At 41.8% G+C, this 17,364-nt stretch overlaps 2 protein-coding genes across 2 annotated transcripts; both read left to right on the top strand.

The window, feature by feature from the left end:
- Positions 1-1,036: 1,036 nt before the first annotated feature.
- On the top strand, positions 1,037-9,979 carry lrrc74b (leucine rich repeat containing 74B). Its single transcript, XM_034540742.1, has 10 exons — positions 1,037-1,192; positions 1,729-1,936; positions 2,328-2,470; positions 4,322-4,454; positions 5,176-5,382; positions 6,881-6,990; positions 7,609-7,724; positions 8,062-8,140; positions 9,533-9,628; positions 9,727-9,979. Exons 1-10 carry the CDS (start codon positions 1,037-1,039, stop codon positions 9,841-9,843), a joined length of 1,365 nt encoding a protein of 454 aa, XP_034396633.1. The 3' UTR covers positions 9,844-9,979.
- Positions 9,980-11,192: 1,213 nt separating this feature from the next.
- On the top strand, positions 11,193-17,299 carry nipsnap1 (nipsnap homolog 1 (C. elegans)). The gene is made up of 10 exons (XM_034540741.1): positions 11,193-11,293; positions 12,934-13,052; positions 13,676-13,721; positions 14,003-14,097; positions 14,434-14,504; positions 14,700-14,840; positions 15,684-15,715; positions 15,815-15,909; positions 16,579-16,662; positions 17,235-17,299. The coding sequence occupies exons 1-10, from the start codon at positions 11,193-11,195 to the stop codon at positions 17,297-17,299; spliced, it is 849 nt and encodes a 282-aa protein (XP_034396632.1).
- Positions 17,300-17,364: the final 65 nt, after the last annotated feature.

Below are 17,364 nucleotides of genomic sequence, written 5' to 3'. Positions count from 1 at the left end.
TATATATATATATAAAGCTTCTATAGATATATATTCAAAGACAAAGTATACGATATAAAAGAATACCACTTCGATCTTTTCTAAGAATGTATTTTGATTATGTAAATGAGCACTATGTGATTCTGCTTGATTAAAAAAAAAAAAAAAAAGCCCCAAAAAAAAAAAAAAAGGCCTGTTCTACGGCGTGTCTCGCGGGGATGAAAGCGGCATTAAATACATGCATGGTGATCTTCTCTCTGTCTATTTACCAGCACTGTGTCAGTCAGTGAGATCCGGCCTTTCTCACGGGGCTTTTTTGGATGGTTTAAAAAAAAAAAAAGAAAAGAAAAGAAGATAAAACCTTCTTGAAGGAGTTTCTTTTTCTGTGTTTTGCATATCGCTGCTGCTATGAACGACTCCGATCCGACCAGCTATCATGACCTTTGTTGTAATTGATTGAGGATATTCCATTTTAATGCATCAACTGCGAAGGACTTTGCATTTACTTACGAATAAAGAGAAACATTTACACAACGTGTCAACACATTTGCTCTGTTTTGTTGTTCTTGTTTGTATAAGGAGGGGGGGGGGGGGGGGGGGGGGGGAGGCTTGTTTTAAGGGCCGAGCTTTGTTCAACTCGAAGGTCAGATTTCGATGTTGAAATGTTTTTGCAAACGCAGTTGCGGCAAACAAGCCATTTGTCTCCCCCCCCCCCCCCCGCCGCCTCTGTAAGCGTCCGTCGTCTAGTCGACAGTCTCGTCGCCATGGAAACGTGTCAACACAGCGAAGAGAGAGACAAACTTTTTCCCAGGGACTTCCCGATTGGTGATCTGCCATCGGGGGAAGCGAAGCAGCGGTCTTTTCTAATTAGCCCAAAGACTTTGGACCCTCCCATTTGAGCAGGATAGGTTGCATGAACACACACACACACACACACACACACACACACACACTCCTTGCTGCTCAAATGCAGTGCAGTGATTTCCCTCACGGCACACACATCAGAACCAGGGAAAACAAATAGATATTTTCCTCAGTATCACCATAACTCAGCGTCATGGTTCATGGGAAGAAGTTGGCCGCCGACCCGCCGCCGCCTTCTGAGCTGGAGGACGATGACGCGGGAGCAGGAAGTGAGACGCTGCAGCTGGAAGAGGTAGGAAGCGGATCGCCCCGGGGCCCAAGTTCTGCAAAGGGAATCGCCAACCGGCAGGTAGGCAGCTGGAGACTTGATCAAGATGTAGGAGAAGGGGCTCGGTGAGAATCCACCAGTATGTTCTTGAGTATATTGAGAGACTTTCAATGGCATAACACCATCTCTAGACGCATCTCGGGAAACACACAAAGTAAATGCAGTAAAACCCAATAAGCTGCTATTATCTTTTGACCCGCGTATGCGTGCGTGAATTCCTTCAACAGAGAGGAGTCGAGAGTGTCACCCCGAAAGTCTTTTCCTCAATTACTCTTTCATGTGGTCGGATCGCTGCACGCTCTACAAGCGAGTGTCAGAAATGCATCGGCCCGCTTAGTCCTGAAGGTAACAATCGATGGCCGACTGTAGAGAGATGTGTAGAGGACAGGCCACAGGCCTGGGAATGGGGAGGGGGGGGAGAGATGTGCAATAGCTGGAGAAAGAAGTTAAAGGGAGGTGTGAAGAAAGGAGTAGGAGGGGAGGTAAGTGGTTACAAAGAGAGAGAGGGATGCGAGCTCACGGAGACACTTTGATGGACTCGCTCGTCCAACGTGTAGGAGCGTCCGCTCTCCGGCTGTGAGGAGCCACCAAGTCTCCCTTTCTCCTTCTCCATCCAGCGAAGAGGGAGCCGGACGGGGGTCGACGTGCGTGGGCCAGGTGTGCTAGACGGAGGTGAAGAAGAAGAGGACGAGGAGGAGGAGCTGGGAGGAGGAGGAGAGCGTGAGATCTCCCATGAGGACTACGACACCGACTTGGAGCTCGGCGGTAACGAGGGGGGAGATTAAGTTGTCAAATTTGATGACAGAGGGTGGTGATGTTCCCTCTTGTGTTTGAAATGAACCGTTTGATTCTGGTAATATTCCATACAGATAAGACTGGAATACAGATGAGTGGTCTTTCTGTCAGTATTTTGACCGGCGAGTCCTTCATCTGGTCAGAACCTGCGTCGATGAAGTGATTTCTAAGGGAAGAAGAAAGAAAAAAACCAGCAGCTCCTCCGTGCGCGTGCACACACACACACCTTAAAGTCTTTTGTGTGTCGGGCTTCCTTTTCAATGAGCTCAACCCAATGGGGGGGGGGGGGGGGGGAGGGGGGGGGGGGGTATAGAGGTATTCAGCGGTTCACACGTCCACATTTTCTCTCTTCATATTGCAGATGAGGAGGCGGCGTATGACCCGACGGGTCAGACGCGCTACGCGGAGGCGTGCCGAGCGTTACAGGTGGCGCCGGCCTCTTGCTTCCTGCGGCGCATGCGAAGCAGCGAGCTGTCCATGATGCACCGGGGTCTGGGGCCTCAGGTACTTTAATCAAGGGTTAGGGGGTGTATGGAAATGAGTAGAGGGTAAGGATCGGGGGGGAGGGTTATGTATTTTCTTCTCTGATTTTTTTTGCGGGGGGGGGGGGGGGGGGGGGGGGGTTGAGAGAGCAGGGGAGGGTCTTTTATTTATTTACTTATTTATTATTATTATTTTTATTTATTTATTCAGTCCAAATGTATAGATATATATTATTTTATTTATTATTATTATTTTTTTATTTATTTATTCAGTCCAAATGTGTGTGTGTGTGTGTATATATATATATATATATATATATATATATATATATATATATATTTTTTTTTTTTTTTTAAATATTATTATTATTTTTTTTTTTTTTTATAAAAACATGCAGTAATGGTAGTGTTTCACTACTCTCTTATCTCACATGTCATTTCAATGAAAAAGCTACTAAACACGATAAAGGTAACAACTACCTGGCGAACGCAGTGGAGCAGCTGAATAACCAGATATACATTACAAAAAAACAAAAATAACATACCTATAATTCTTTTAGTTGGTGTTTGAGTTGTGTGATACTAATTATTGTGGCCCAAGTTCTGTTCAATTTGATGTATAACAACAATATATTTGCTTGTGTTTATTGTCACGTTTTACACAGTTTAACCATAATGTGTACATTTCACCCCGATTGGGGGCGCCATGTTTTTAAAAGGATAAGGAGTTATGTAAGTGGAGATAGTTGCTCCTAAAACGTAATTTGTGTGTGCAAACTCATTTTTTAGGATGTCACGTTGACCTTTCCACAAAAATGACTCTGTAATTTTGCTCTTTAGCTGTTTGTAAGTGAGCAGCTGTCTGATGAGCTCGCCTCATCACCCCGGGCAACAACGACGTGCCCAATAGTGTGCTCACAGCCCGTTTCTGCTGCCCCCTAGTGGCCCCCCGGGTTTCAGCTCATTATGCCGTTCGGGGAGACAAGCTAACGCGTTTCACCTCGTGACCTTTTTGGAAATGGACTTTTTGTTATTATCATTTGGTCCTTTTTGAGCATTGGACCCTCACGTAAATATTGTGTCTACATGTTGTAGCTCTCATACAACCCATAATATATATACACACACACACACACATTTATAGATCTTGTTAAGTGCATGTGTACACAACAATGCTTTATTAACTTCTTTTTCCAACATACTCCAGAAAGAAACTAAAACTAAATTGAAGATAACATCTACATTTAAATCTTTAACAGCTTCATTTCAGCCCACAAGTCAATTCCCCATTACATGTTTATTAAACAACAAATCTGTGTATAGAATCGTTTGTACGTCTCTCATCTTCATGCGAATAAGAAGAAGCTGTTAAAGATTTAAATGTAGATGTTATCTTCAATTTAGTTTTAGTTTCTTTCTGGCGCTTAGCAACCAGGCTTCCACGAGTCCGTATGACTGCTGCACACGAAGGTGGATCAAGTAAATCCATATTCCTTTTTAACAAGCCATTTTTCACCCCTGTCAATCACAGAAAGACTTTTTTAAACACACACTATATTATTCTGCTCGGATCGCGTTAACATAAGGCTTCACGCAGCCAACTTTCTCATTAGAAACTATAATTTTCATGTTCTGCGAGCTTCGTTTTCTGACCCACGCCTCCACACAGCTCCCTTCTGCTTCATTTGTCTCACGCAGGTTTAATATGTCTCTCTCTCTCTCTCTCTCTCTCGCTCTCTGCCCACCTGCATCAGTGCATCTACTCTTTTTTTTTTTTTTTTAAACTGGAATACAGATAAGAAGGAAAAAAATATATATATATATATACTGCAGTGAACAAAACGGAAGAAAATCACTTTGGTTGTGTTTGCAGGGCACCAAAGCGCTGTCAGTTCCCCTGGTAACCAACACTTCAATACTCAGGCTGAACCTGCGGGATAATTGGATGGAAGGAATGGGCGGAGCTGCCATAGCCGAGATGTTAAAGGAAAATTGTTACATTACAGGTGGTTTTACTGGGCGCGCTCACTGTCTCTTCCTTTTTCCCCCCTCACTCCGTCCCCCCACCCCCCTGTATGTCCGTCCCCATCTCCCACTCTCACGCCAATTATACGCCATATATTTATGTGGGCAGGCGTTTAATATTTGTGCAGTTCGCTAAGCTAAGCTAAGCTAAGCTAAGCTAAGCTAAGCTAAGCTAAGGAGGGATCTATGGAGAATGACTCCTGGGAGTCTTGGGATGGCAACTCTCTGGAGGGGGGGGGGGGGGGGGGGGGTTGCAGTATTTTGAGTCGTGCACCCGCTATTCAAACGTTCAGGGGTTTAACCGATTTTATGAATATACATTATGACAGAATGTTCGTCCAACGCAGCATTTCTGATTTCAAATGAACAACTGTACAACCAATGAGAACTCTCGAAGGTTAGAGGTGACGGAACAGTTCTGACCAGGTCGATGGCGCTTTATGGACATTTTTAACCACTATAATAAAGTGTCAAATAAATTATTCTCGTGGGGGCATCTTCATCAAAAATAAGGGCAGAATTATATGATTACCAATGCAGCCAAACTGAAGAAAGAGGAGTGAACAGTATGAATTTTTTTTTTTTTTTTTTTTTTTTTAAACACTTCAGCAATAATCAGGATGGGAAAAAAAAGAATAATGTTTGGGAGCTGCCACACATTGTTCATTTAACCTCTTCTCCTTCTAAACATAACCATCCCAGAGGTGGACCTGTCCGACAACAATCTCGGGGATTATGGGGCCAGAGCCGTCGCCGGCATGCTGAGGGCCAACGGCACCCTGCTGAGCCTCAATCTGTCCGGGAACCGGTTCACGGACCAGTCGGTCGAGCACCTCGGACCGGCGCTGGTCGCCAACTCCAAACTGCGGCACCTCGACCTCAGCCACAACTCTCTGGGAGAGCGTGCAGGTAGCAAAGCAATTAGTTGGAGAGAGGGAGGTTAAAGGTCACGTATTTTCCCCCTCGAGGCCTTTACTCCTTTCCAAAGAAGGAAACTGTACCCACGGCAACCTTCTTTTTTTTTTTATTAGGTTGATATTAAAGATTTACACTGGAGATACATATTTTCACGTACTTTGCGTGAGCAGCATCAGATAACTGAACTTCAGGGCGCAGAAATTAAAGGTGTGAGGAATGAGATGATAATGAGTCATGCATCTGTGTACAGGGATCTCTCTCTCTCTCTCTCTCTCTCTTGTCTTTTTTTAACTGACGGATTGCTTAGCTTTCCTCTTGTGTTTTAGGTTTTAAACACATAAAAGGACCACATACATTTTCTTTATTGCATCAAGGCTTTTTGACTTTGTCAGGAACCTCCATTTCAACAAAATAAAACCATCACTTTTTTTTTTCACTGAATTAAAAAAATTCTCTGCTTGAAATCATGACCTTTGTGTTGTTAAGGGTCGGTTTCGACCCACTTATAAAAATAAGATTATCAAGCAATAATTAGAGCCAAAACTGAAATCATAAGTGAACTGTCAGCCAGCTCCTCTCCCATCATGTGAGCTTTAGAAGATTCTCACGTTGCCTTGTTATCCAGTAAACCTGCACACAGTTTAAAGGTGCTAAATTTGAAATTCATAGCATTGACATGGCAGCTAACGACTGCATTCGAGAAGTGGGCGGAGTCACAGTGACGTCATCCACCGTTTTTTTTTTTTTGCCGATGACGTTTTTTTTCGAAGTCTTGAGTTCTACATTTTGGCCGTCGCCATCTTGGTTTCGTGCAACCAAGAGTACAACCCAACGCTGAACGCACCGTCGGAGCGGCTTGTCAATCAGAAGGTAGCCACGCCCCAAAGCATACCCCCCTTGTTTTATCGCCATGCAGTTTTTACTCCAAATGGCACCATCATTTACTAAATGATCATCATGCTATAGAGATCATAAACTCATGTTCACAATGTTTAACTAAAATAATAAAATCCAGTGAGAAGTAGTCGTTTTCTCACTTCTATACAATCATACTCCTTTTTTTTTTGCAACCAGAGGAGTTGATTAATTATGTAATTAATTACATAATAACTTCTTTTTTTTTAAAAAAAGGTGTGCAAGTGAATGCAAAGTTATCTTTTCTGCTAAATGCAGATTTTATTTTCCTCCGCCGAGAGAGAGAGAGAGAGAGAGACACTGACTATGGTTTTATTGCTTTTTCCCATCAAGTACAGTAAGAGTGTGTTTTTTCTTCTTCTTTCTTTCTATCTGTCATGAACCAGTGAGTCGTGTGCACGTTCTCATCCTGGTGGTAGAGTGGGTTTATACTCGTTTCGAGCACATTATTGCAATTTACTGAGAATATAACACTTTTTTTAGGGGGGGGAGGTTTAACTATGAAATTGACTTCAATACTTACATATTTTTTGTGGTAATTCTTTCTCTTTCTTATTTGTTTCCATCCGCCAAGGCAAACACCTGGGAGACTCTGTGTCAGAGAACACGGGGCTGAGATCACTCAGTCTGGCCTGGAACGGCATTCGAGGGAGAGGAGCTGTGATGTTGGCCAATGGTCTCGGGGTAACGCACCCTGGATATCAATATTTGAAAACATTACTTTTTTTCTTTTTCTTTTTCACTCAGGCAAGACACAAATATCTACAGATCTACTTATGTCAGATTGAATGGCAAAAAAAACAAATGTGTGCATACATCATATATCAATCATATAGTGCACGAGCACAAAGCATTTAAACGCCCTTTACATATATATATTTTCTCATGGGCATCAATATCTTGCTAGATCAGCGAAGGCTTTCCAGACACTTTTGGCACACGGCTGCAGGGATTTGCTCCCCTCCGGCCAAAATATACCATCCGATGTTGGCGTAATGTAAACAAAACTTGCATTATTAAGTTTGATGAGATGAAGGAGGATATTGCATGTCGTGACACGGCACTGGGGTATTCATTAATCATCTCGTAGAGGCAGTTTGTCTTAAAGAGCGAGATGCCGCACTGACAGTTCTGATTGATCGCGGTCCAAGAGGCCGATTACATCGTGATCTATCTCCGCTGCTCTCTCTTTGAATCCAGGTGTCACTCTGGTCCTCAGTTCATTGTTAGAGGACGTGTTCAAGTTGTACTTGTGATTGTTTTAGACGATCTTTACCGAAGGCTAATTCTTTTCATGTTTAGGGAAACATTTCCCTCAGAGCGGTGGATCTGACGTTTAACGGCTTCGGTAAAGAAGGAGCCGTGGCTTTGGGACGGGCTCTGAAAGAGAACAACGCTCTGGAGGAGTTGAACGTGAGGTACACGCCCCTTTTTGTTATTTTGGTATTGGGTGATCGGATCATTTCAGTGTTTGGTGCTAACTGGGAGGCAAAGATAACAGAAAATATCCTCTTTGTGGTTCGCTAATTAATCTAAAACGGTGATTTTTTTTTGCAAAACCCTAAACGAAGTTTCTTCAGCCTCACTCAAGCAAAACAAAACTCGCCTCACAGGTTCCCAGTAATTTATGCTACGTGGATGAATAATGCCGATTTAAAAAATAAAATAAAATAATAACACTTTAAGATTGCTTCCCTCACACTCACACTTTTTCTCTTTTACCATTTCGTTCTCTCCATTTGTTTGTCCCCACAGTAGCAACCGAATCCCCCCTGAAGGAGCTATCCACCTAGCCATGGGCCTCAAAGTAAACAAGACAATCAAATCCCTGAAGGTAAGCTGAGTTGAAAGATTGGTTATGGCTGCAAAGACAATGGGGGGGTGGGGGGGGCATCAGTGGATGAAATGGGATAAATAAATGGATCACTGTACTTTGTTTTAATGCCAGTGGCCCTCACAGGTTTTCTCACGGGCTCATCTGAACTGCCTGAAACCAGTTACTGATTAATAAAAAAGTTATGGGGAAGACGTACGGTAAAATTGAGGGACAGCTCGAGCTTTTAAAATGTATTAAATTAGCACTCGCGTCGATTTGGAAAAAAAATCGAGGCAGTTCAAGATTTTAACCGGTTTGGTGAAAAGTACCGAAGTTCAAAGACACGATCCAGCTTGCGTCTGCATTAGTGGCTAATTATTAACTTTTTCCTTTGCATCTAGTCGACGTGTGAGTCTAGATGTGCCAAAAGCAGACGGATAGCTAAGAAAATTGCTAGCTAGATAGCAAAAAGGTCATGATTTCAACACTTACTTGCTTTCTGAAACATGCTCACGTGCCACGATGTTAAGGATAAGTTCCATTCTCGTGTCTGTAAATATGAAGCTGCTGCTAGCAGTCGGTTAGCGTAGCATAACGACTAGCAATGGAGTGCTGCAGGAATGAGTCCTAAAACTTGGAAATGTTGCGGTGCAGATACTAGATGGGCTCAGGGGTCCTGCTTTTACAGGTGACGGTCACACATTAGGACTAAGAGCCGCCCCTAGTCTGCGTCTGATTGGCTATACCCTTCCAGGCCGTTGCTAAGCGCTAACGTTAGCCGAGCTATGATGCTATCCGGCGTTACAAACTAGCTTGGCGCAGGAAGAGAGCTGTTGTTCCTGTAGAGCGAAGGGAGGCTACCTGATGGAACAGCAGGAAGTTTTTTTTTAAAATAATTATTTTAAAAAATTTTCGAATGCAATTTCATCATCAATTTTTGAGGCGAGAAAATCGACTGTGTCGATTTAAAATATTGGCAGATATGCGCCCGATTTTCTTGGCTCTTATCAGTTGCCAGGCAACCAGGGGAAGACACCAGGAAGGTCTTAGTCCCAGCGATGAAATAACCCACCATACAAACCCTCTAACATTGTGAATTTTCTATTTCTTTCCCCCTAAATAAAGGAAATGTGTTATTTGTGAGCTTCTCATTTGTTAAGTGGATTTTGTAATGACTGGACATAAGCAGTTTCCTGTCTTTATTTATATAAACTCTCTGCCAGAACGCCCATTAGTGTGTTTCCCAAAATGCTGAACCAATAAATATGGCTATGTCTAAATAGGAGGCGAATTGTGGTTGACATAAGGAGAGGTAATCCATTTCAAAACACTACAATATCCTAAAACGGTATTTCATCACAATCGGTGGCCATCTGGACATGTTCCTGCATGATGTTTGTCTTTGACCAGGTGGGGAGGAACCCCATCCAGAATGCTGGGTGCTATGGGATCCTCCAGTCTCTGCAGGAAAACCCAAATTCAGCCATGGAGAAGTTAGACTTTTCGGTATACACACTCACACATTCTCCACCTCTCTGCGAATCTCCATCCTCTCAAAAAGGGTATTCATGCTCTCTGTTTCTTGTTTTCCGCTCACCCTCTAGGACGTCACGGTGAACCAGGATTTTGAAGATTTGTACACGGCGGTGAAAGAAATGTTCCCCGCGCTTACAGTAAATCACGGGGGCAGAATTGGCGTATTCAAAAAAGCAAAAGCTTGAAAAGTGTTACTGTAATTGCTGTACTCTCATGCCAGGGAAGATGGAAGGAGTCTCTCGTCGAAGCCCTGCGGACGTTTTCATCATCGACGGATGAACCAGAGTGTGGGATGCATGCGGAGATATCATTTATTAAAGTCATCAAAGCATATTCCTCTGAAATAAAAATGCATTCATATGAAATAAAACTTGTTAAATACCCAATCAATTTAAAATGAAGTTTATTCAGAGATTGTTTGTTGCAATTTCAAAAAAATACGACGTTGTTAAAGTCATTGACCACGGGCGCGCGCACACACACACACACACACACACACACACACACACACATACAACACAGGTATTGGAGTGTGATCCTTTTTAGGTGTGATCTGATTTGATGTTACGTAATGTCGGTGGGTGGCGTGATGGAGAGGATCAGAGAGCACCGCATTGTGCGTGAAAAGATGTGAAAGTGGGTTGCACGGAGAAAAAAAAAAAAAAAAAGGATTTTAAGTACTGCATGACTAGTTTAATAGAGAAACCCGCTTTGAAAGAATGATGTTAGATAACACTGCAGCGGGACGGCTCAAACAGCGTTGGATACGGTCCGCTGTCACTCGGAGACGCGTGTCCCTCCCACATGCACCCAGAAATGATATGACATTCGTGTTATTGCATATTATTAAAAGGGGGAGAGAAAAAAAAGTTATATTAGGCAACTTGTGTGTATTTGTACAACTTCGTACACGTTGCATCGGTTTATTCGTCGGATTTGAAATAGCGAATAAGTGCAATGTTGAGGTACTTAACGTTGCCTCTATACTTTACTTGAGTTGTGTGAAATAATTGCCTCGTGGGAAGGATTTTCAGTTTTAAAAAATCCTAATTTAAAAAAAAGCGGTTGCAAAACTATACAATTCAGATAATGATAATAATACAGTAATGTAGTTTAAGTCTCTGAAAGGTGTTATCCCTCATAATGTGTGATTGTACAGTTTACTACACTTTTAATGATGTAAATGGCTACTTATTGCTACATTATTGTATTATATATACAATAATAATTACACATATATCCAAAGCATTTAAGGATGTGAATAATAATTGATTTAAAAGATTAAACAAAAACATATATTATGCATATAGGCTGCAACTTGTTGCTCATTATCAGGCTCAAATAATCGGGTCCGATCGATGGTATTGATCTCCTGGCGTTGAGTGCGTCACGGAGTCTCACGGGGTCAGAGGTCAGACCGGGGCCCTGTAAACATTAACCAGCCCTCCACTCCTCCCCCCAGCGCGCGCGTGCGTGCGTGCGTGTGTTCAGGAGTCAGAAGAAGCCCGCACGTCTCTGAAAAGCGCGGAGCAACATGGCGACGGCACGCGTTACTTCTTCTTCTTCTTCTTCTGCGTGGTGGTCCCAAGGACGGAAGCTGTTCGCGAGCTCGGCGGATCTGAGCCGAGCGACCAGGTAACGGGAGCGCTGCACGCGGACCCGGCGTTGCGTTCAAGGGCCTCGTTTGACTCGCGGTGCATTTGAAAACTTTTTTTTTTTTTTTTTAAATTTCCGTTGGACTGATATCTAAATATAACTCTCAGCCAGCACCTCATTGACTTCATATTAATATCTGTCGTCACTCGGGGCGTAACACATTATATGGTGAATTAATGCGTGCGTGTGTTACATAATGCTCGTTAATATCAAAACAAGCAGCTTTCTTTTTTTTTTTTTTAGCTGGACCTCTGAACTTTGCCCCGTGAAGCTGACTCTACATGCAAAATACCTTATCTGCACCCTGGATGCATTTCCTCTGTGTGGCTGGCTGTTTAAAAAAAAAAAAATAATAATATTAATTTCTGACTTGAATGCTAGGCCTTGCTCGTGAGGGAGAGGAGCCATGGGAAATGCATTTTCTAATTATAGTTCCCAATTAAAGTCGCTGGCCCTTAAGGATATTAACAGAGAAATCTCGCTGACCTTGAAAAGTTTTGGGGGATTTTAGAATAAATAAATAAAGCCGTGGAAATTGTTTGCGAATCAAAAGACGGCCTTGAAAGTGACAAATATATTTACACAGTCAGAGCTGCCCCCCCCCCCCAATCCTGTACTCGGTTCAACACTTCACACTCTTTGAAAAAAAATGTAGATTAACGTCGACATTGAAGCAACTTTTAAAATGGTTTAAAAAAAAAAAACATGAGTTTATAAGTAGCAATGAAAGTCATAACAAAAATTGGATTTGATGTCCATATGAGTTTCGGAGCTATTTTTAACACTAGACACACACACACACATAAATATATATATATATATATATATATATATATATATATATATATATATATATATATATGTGTGTATATATATATGTGTATATATATACATATATGTGTATATGTATATATATATATGTGTGTATATATATACATATATATATATATATATATATATATATATATATATGTGTGTATATATATATGTGTATATATATACATATATGTGTATATGTATATATATATATGTGTGTATATATATACATATATATATATATATATATATATATATATATACACACACACATATATATATATATATATATATATATATATATATATATATATATATATAGACATTATTATGAGCCATGCATAATTACACCTTAATGTAGTAGTATTACCGGTGGGTTCGTCCCCGTTTGCTCTAATGTGCCACTATCGTCGTCCTTTCCTGTTAGCTAACGTTAGCACAGTTCCTTTTTATAGTCTTAATTTTATTCTTCTCTCTACGACTTTGACAGTTATTCATGTCGAAATACTGATTGGAGCTTCTTAGATTGCAACAATAGTTCTTAAAGTGAATGATATTCATCCCCCTTTCATTTCACTCCAGAGTGGGTGAGAAGAAGTTTCATGCTGAAGACTCAAGCCAATGCATTCAGCCCACTCCCTTCAAACAGTATGCATGTGTTTTAATATCAAAGGATATTAGAAAGGACTATCTTTTAGCCCATATGTCACACATATCTCCACAAAGGTTTTTTTTTCTCCATTTTTAAAAAAAATATATAAAGTCGTTGCGTAACTTTTCTTTCATCTTGTTTTTCTGTGTAGGAGGTTTTCAGAGAAAGGCTGGTTCCGTTCCCCGATTGTGGACAAAGCCGACGCCAGGAAAGATGCCCACTCCAACCTGCTGTCAAAGAAGGAGACCAGCAACCTGTACAAAATCCAATGTGAGCGCGGGAACCCCCCCCCCCGAACACGAGGGAATGTGATGCAGAAGCAGACGTCCATTTGTTGAAGAAGAAGAAAAGGGGGGGGGAGGGGGGGCTAAATAAATAATGTTCATTAAATTCAATCCGGACCGACCTCAGTGACCTCAGAGGGAATAAACTGAAAGTAACATGAGAAACAAGCACTGGACTGCAATGTAACGAGGGACCAGTTATTCTATAATAGTTTTCAATGGCGACATCCCACTTTTTTTAGGGGGTGGGGGGGGTTCTCCCTGCTTTTTCTTTAGCTTTTTCTTTAGCTTTTTGATAGCTGCGTCGGCCTCTCGCAGTGAAATCTATCATTCTTCCCAAGGCTTTGATCTTTTCTTTCTTTCCATGTAGGGGATTTCAATTTGAACACTATCAGCCGTAGCCTATATGAACTATTGAGAGAGCGAATCAGGTTTTTTTTGGTATATAGAAGTCTTTTGCTGGATCGGAGTGTGAAATTACTTTTGTTGAAGAATTTTGATGGTTGCTTGTGTTAAAAATACTATTCATAAAATGAAAAGAAGATGAAAAAAAAACAGCCATATCTGAAACGTCTTGACTCTCTTCTTCTTTTTCTTTTTTTTCTTCAGTTCACAACGTCAAACCAGAGTGCCTGGAAGACTACAACAGTCTAGAGTGAGTGTGTCTGCTTTATCAAATGCACCAGTCGCATAAGTTTTCGTCAATATATATGCAGATAATAAGTTTCCCCACATTTAGAAGATGGTATTCTTCGGAGTAATTTAGCCTCAAATTGAAGTGATGTCTTTGGGTTTATAACAGCAAGTTGGACAGTTGTGGACTCTCAGGGTTTTCTAGTGTCGCGTCGGTATATTTATAACCGCTGCTGTCGGCACAATCGCTGTGTGAAGAATTAATTAATTTTTCTTGCCCCCCTTCTTTTTGTTTTTTTTCAGGGCTCAGGTGCAAATCCGGCTCCACGAGGACCAGGATTACCCGTGCGAGGTGGTGGGAAGCTGGAACACCTGGTACGGAGAACAGGACCAAGCCGGTAAGCAAAGGGGGGGGGGTCCTCTCGTTCCTCTCGTTCCTCTTGTTGCTCGACGCCTTCGGGGTTCTTTTCTGTCTCGAAGGCCTCGTGAACGACGACATCATTTAATTCAAGTGTAGCTTGAAGGCTGTAAATTGTTTGGCAGAGCATCGCAGAAAAAAAACAAAAACAAATGTACGGACACTATCAGACGACTCACCGCCAACACCTCTCCTTTTACATATGAGTGCATGCTATACATTAAACAGCACTGGCAACGAGAAGGGCTCACGTGGTGATGGAGGTGTCTTCTGATGTACGGCGCTACAGTGACCTCTGCTGGTTTGTTCCCCGCAGTGCATCTGTGGCGGTACCGAGGAGGCTACCCAGCGTTGACCGAATGCCTGAAGAAGTTGAACGACAACAAGGTCGAGTGAACTTTTTGAAAGAAAAAATAATAATAATAATCTTTTACTTTGTCAGACAGAATGGGGAATTTGAGAAAATGCTGATGTTTCACGGATTCTGAGTTTTATATCAACTTTGCGTAATTTAAGTTCACACTTGAAGCGCTTTGTTGTCTTTGTTTATTCTTAAAATAATAATCTGTAATATCTCTTCAGGAGTATGGAGAGTTTCGTAAAGAGAGGGCTAAAATGTTGGTTTCGAGGCGAAATCAGCTCCTCCTGGAGTTCAGTTTCTGGAACGAACCCGAGCCCAGACCGGGGCCCAACGTCTATGAAATGAGAACCTATCACCTGAAGGTATCCGCTTACATTCCACTGCATTGCGATCGCATGACGTGTGACATGCGTATTGCTCCGTCGATGCCATTTTTTGGGTGTATTTTCACTAACAATTAAATCCAAACGTCACGCCTCTCTACATAATATGACGACAGAATGGCATTCAGTTGCAATCAAAAGTTATTCAACTGTAATGGTTTCCGAATTCAATGTTTCCTGGGGATCTCTATTTGTTACATTCATCCCGGGACACAACAAAGTATGTAATGTAAACATCCATTTTTAAAAAAAATCAATATTCGCCATGTTTTTTTAAGGTAGAAAATGTTCTGTAAATCAGGCCGAACAAGTATTACAATATTTCTGAAATTGTGAGTTCATACAATGGATCTTTTCTTTCTAGTTGTCTAAAAAAATAAAATATAAATAGAAGACATTTATGGAAGCAAGGTAGCATAAAATCTCAAAAAGGACCGGTGCATTAAAACATATTGCGTTCATGCCTACTTTTTTTTTGTTATATTGTTATATTCACACTCACTTACTCTCAATATACGTTCTGCATTCCCATTCTTTTTGGGCTGCCTGCTATCTGGAAAGAGTGACGTAATTATCCTCTTCTTATCTCTCTTTTTATCTTTCTGCCTTTTAAATCATCTACCGACTGGATGCATTTTTGACATTATGCATTATTAGAATTCATTTTTTAAACCAAGACGTCGTACGATGAATACATCCCGCTCGTTCTACTGTTACTATAAACGGTGTCCGTACATATAAATACAAATATGTAATAAGTGTCCTGTGTGTTCCGGTTTGAGGCCTTGTGTTAATATTTTTTTAACTCCTCGTGTGTTTCAGCCGGGAACCATGATTGAATGGGGGAACCACTGGTAAGGATCAACGAGCTTCATTTTGCAGGTGTTCCTCGCTCACTTCCAGAAAAATAAAAAATGTTAAAAATATATAAATAAATAAATGTCCTACGACAGGGCGAGGGCAATCAGATACAGACAGGAGAACAACGAAGCGGTGGGCGGGTTCTTCTCCCAGATCGGCGACCTCTACGTGGTCCATCATTTGTGGGGTGAGTGTGTGTGTGTGTGTGTGTGTGTGTGTGTGCGTGTGTGTGTGTGTGTGTGGGTTGTGTGTGTGTGTCACGTTTTGTTGGTTTTGGAGGCCAGCTTCCAGTTTAAAACGGGTGGGAAATGATGTCACGTGATGTCGCTTCTTTGGGGGGTTGATCATTAGAAGAAAGTGAACTCAAGACCTCTATTTCATGTCTGCCCATGAGGCAAAATTTGTGATTATTTAAAGATAATAATAAAATGTACTGAAAATTACGGATAAAGTAGTTTGTTTTTTTTACGCTTGGCCAATTGACCTTTGACCCCGTATTACCGTGATGTCGTAATCGAGCCAACACACTACCACAGTGAGGTGCTGATGTTGCCATATGCAACATGAGTGTCAGCCCCTATCACGAGGGACACCGGCCGACCCACAAAGAAAAAAATGCACAATTTAAATACCCATAACTACATAAAGCGTTACCGAGATGTCGGCAGTTTTAAAGGGATTTCTATAACTTTTTTTTGCAAAATGAGTTTGTTTTATAGCTATATGTCATCAAATGGAGGTTTAACCCATTTGAAAGTAATTTGTGGCGCTCGGCACAACAGTTTATTAAAGCTGAATGTTTTGTATGCTAACGGCGTGAACGTCATTCTCACCTCAACGTCGACTGCGTTCACAGCTTACGAAAGCCTGCTGTCCCGGGAGGAGACCAGGAACTCTGCCTGGCTGAAGGAGGGATGGGATTCAAACGTGTATTACACAGGTAGGAGACACGCAAGATAATGAGATAAGATAATGAGATAATAATTGAGTGGATTAGCATGGTTTCGCAAGAGCGATTTAGATCAATCGACAAACTGGAGCTGCGCTTCAAGCTTCATTTCTGGTGCTACGCGATGGCGATAGGAAGGCAGATGGGAGCGAGTAATGCTACTGAAGCACAACGGAGATCGGATGTTTGTTGTCCAAAAGACGACTTTTTGAATTTAAGTTAAAGGAGTTTCCTGGACTGTAATGAACACCAGACGAGAGCTCAGCGCAGACATTCCTGTGGCGAGGACGCTGAGGCGAGCGCAAATATTATTCATCAAGAGCGTGTTTAATAGCAGCAGAGCGAGCACGGGGGTCGAATGCACGACCTGAGTTATAAAGACTTTGGCTTCATTAACAGTAAGTTTTAAGTAAGTACGTTTCACGGTGTTTTCTCTGTGCTCGTGCCTCAGCTCGTAGGGAGAGAGGTGCTTCGGCAACATAAAAGCATCATCTGGGTGAATGATATTTAATTCCACGTTCTTTGAAGTTTCAAGTTAAACTTTCCGTTTTTCTCTCCTCAAGTGCCGCTGATCAGAAGCATGGAGTCTCGAATAATGATTCCCACCAAGAGCTCGCCTTTACAATGAGAAGAAGACGACGACTGAAGCTGAACTTGCACGAAAAGGAAACGTCTTAATGTATAATCTGCTGG

The sequence above is a fragment of the Cyclopterus lumpus genome, chromosome 9 (assembly GCF_009769545.1).
Source record: "Cyclopterus lumpus isolate fCycLum1 chromosome 9, fCycLum1.pri, whole genome shotgun sequence".
NCBI classification, from domain to species: domain Eukaryota; kingdom Metazoa; phylum Chordata; class Actinopteri; order Perciformes; family Cyclopteridae; genus Cyclopterus; species Cyclopterus lumpus.
Note: the sequence above shows the minus strand (reverse complement) of the source record. Positions and strands in the feature narration are given on the sequence as shown.

Coding starts and splice junctions, on each gene's coding strand:
- nipsnap1 (XM_034540741.1), top strand. CDS start 11,193: ATGGCGACGGCACGCGTTACTTCTTCTTCTTCTTCTTCTGCGTGGTGG. Junction 11,294..12,933: donor GATCTGAGCCGAGCGACCAG/GTAACGGGAGCG, acceptor TTTTCTGTGTAG/GAGGTTTTCAGAGAAAGGCT. Junction 14,098..14,433: donor CGGAGAACAGGACCAAGCCG/GTAAGCAAAGGG, acceptor TGTTCCCCGCAG/TGCATCTGTGGCGGTACCGA.
- lrrc74b (XM_034540742.1), top strand. CDS start 1,037: ATGGTTCATGGGAAGAAGTTGGCCGCCGACCCGCCGCCGCCTTCTGAG. Junction 1,937..2,327: donor CACCGACTTGGAGCTCGGCG/GTAACGAGGGGG, acceptor TTCATATTGCAG/ATGAGGAGGCGGCGTATGAC. Junction 4,455..5,175: donor GGAAAATTGTTACATTACAG/GTGGTTTTACTG, acceptor TAACCATCCCAG/AGGTGGACCTGTCCGACAAC.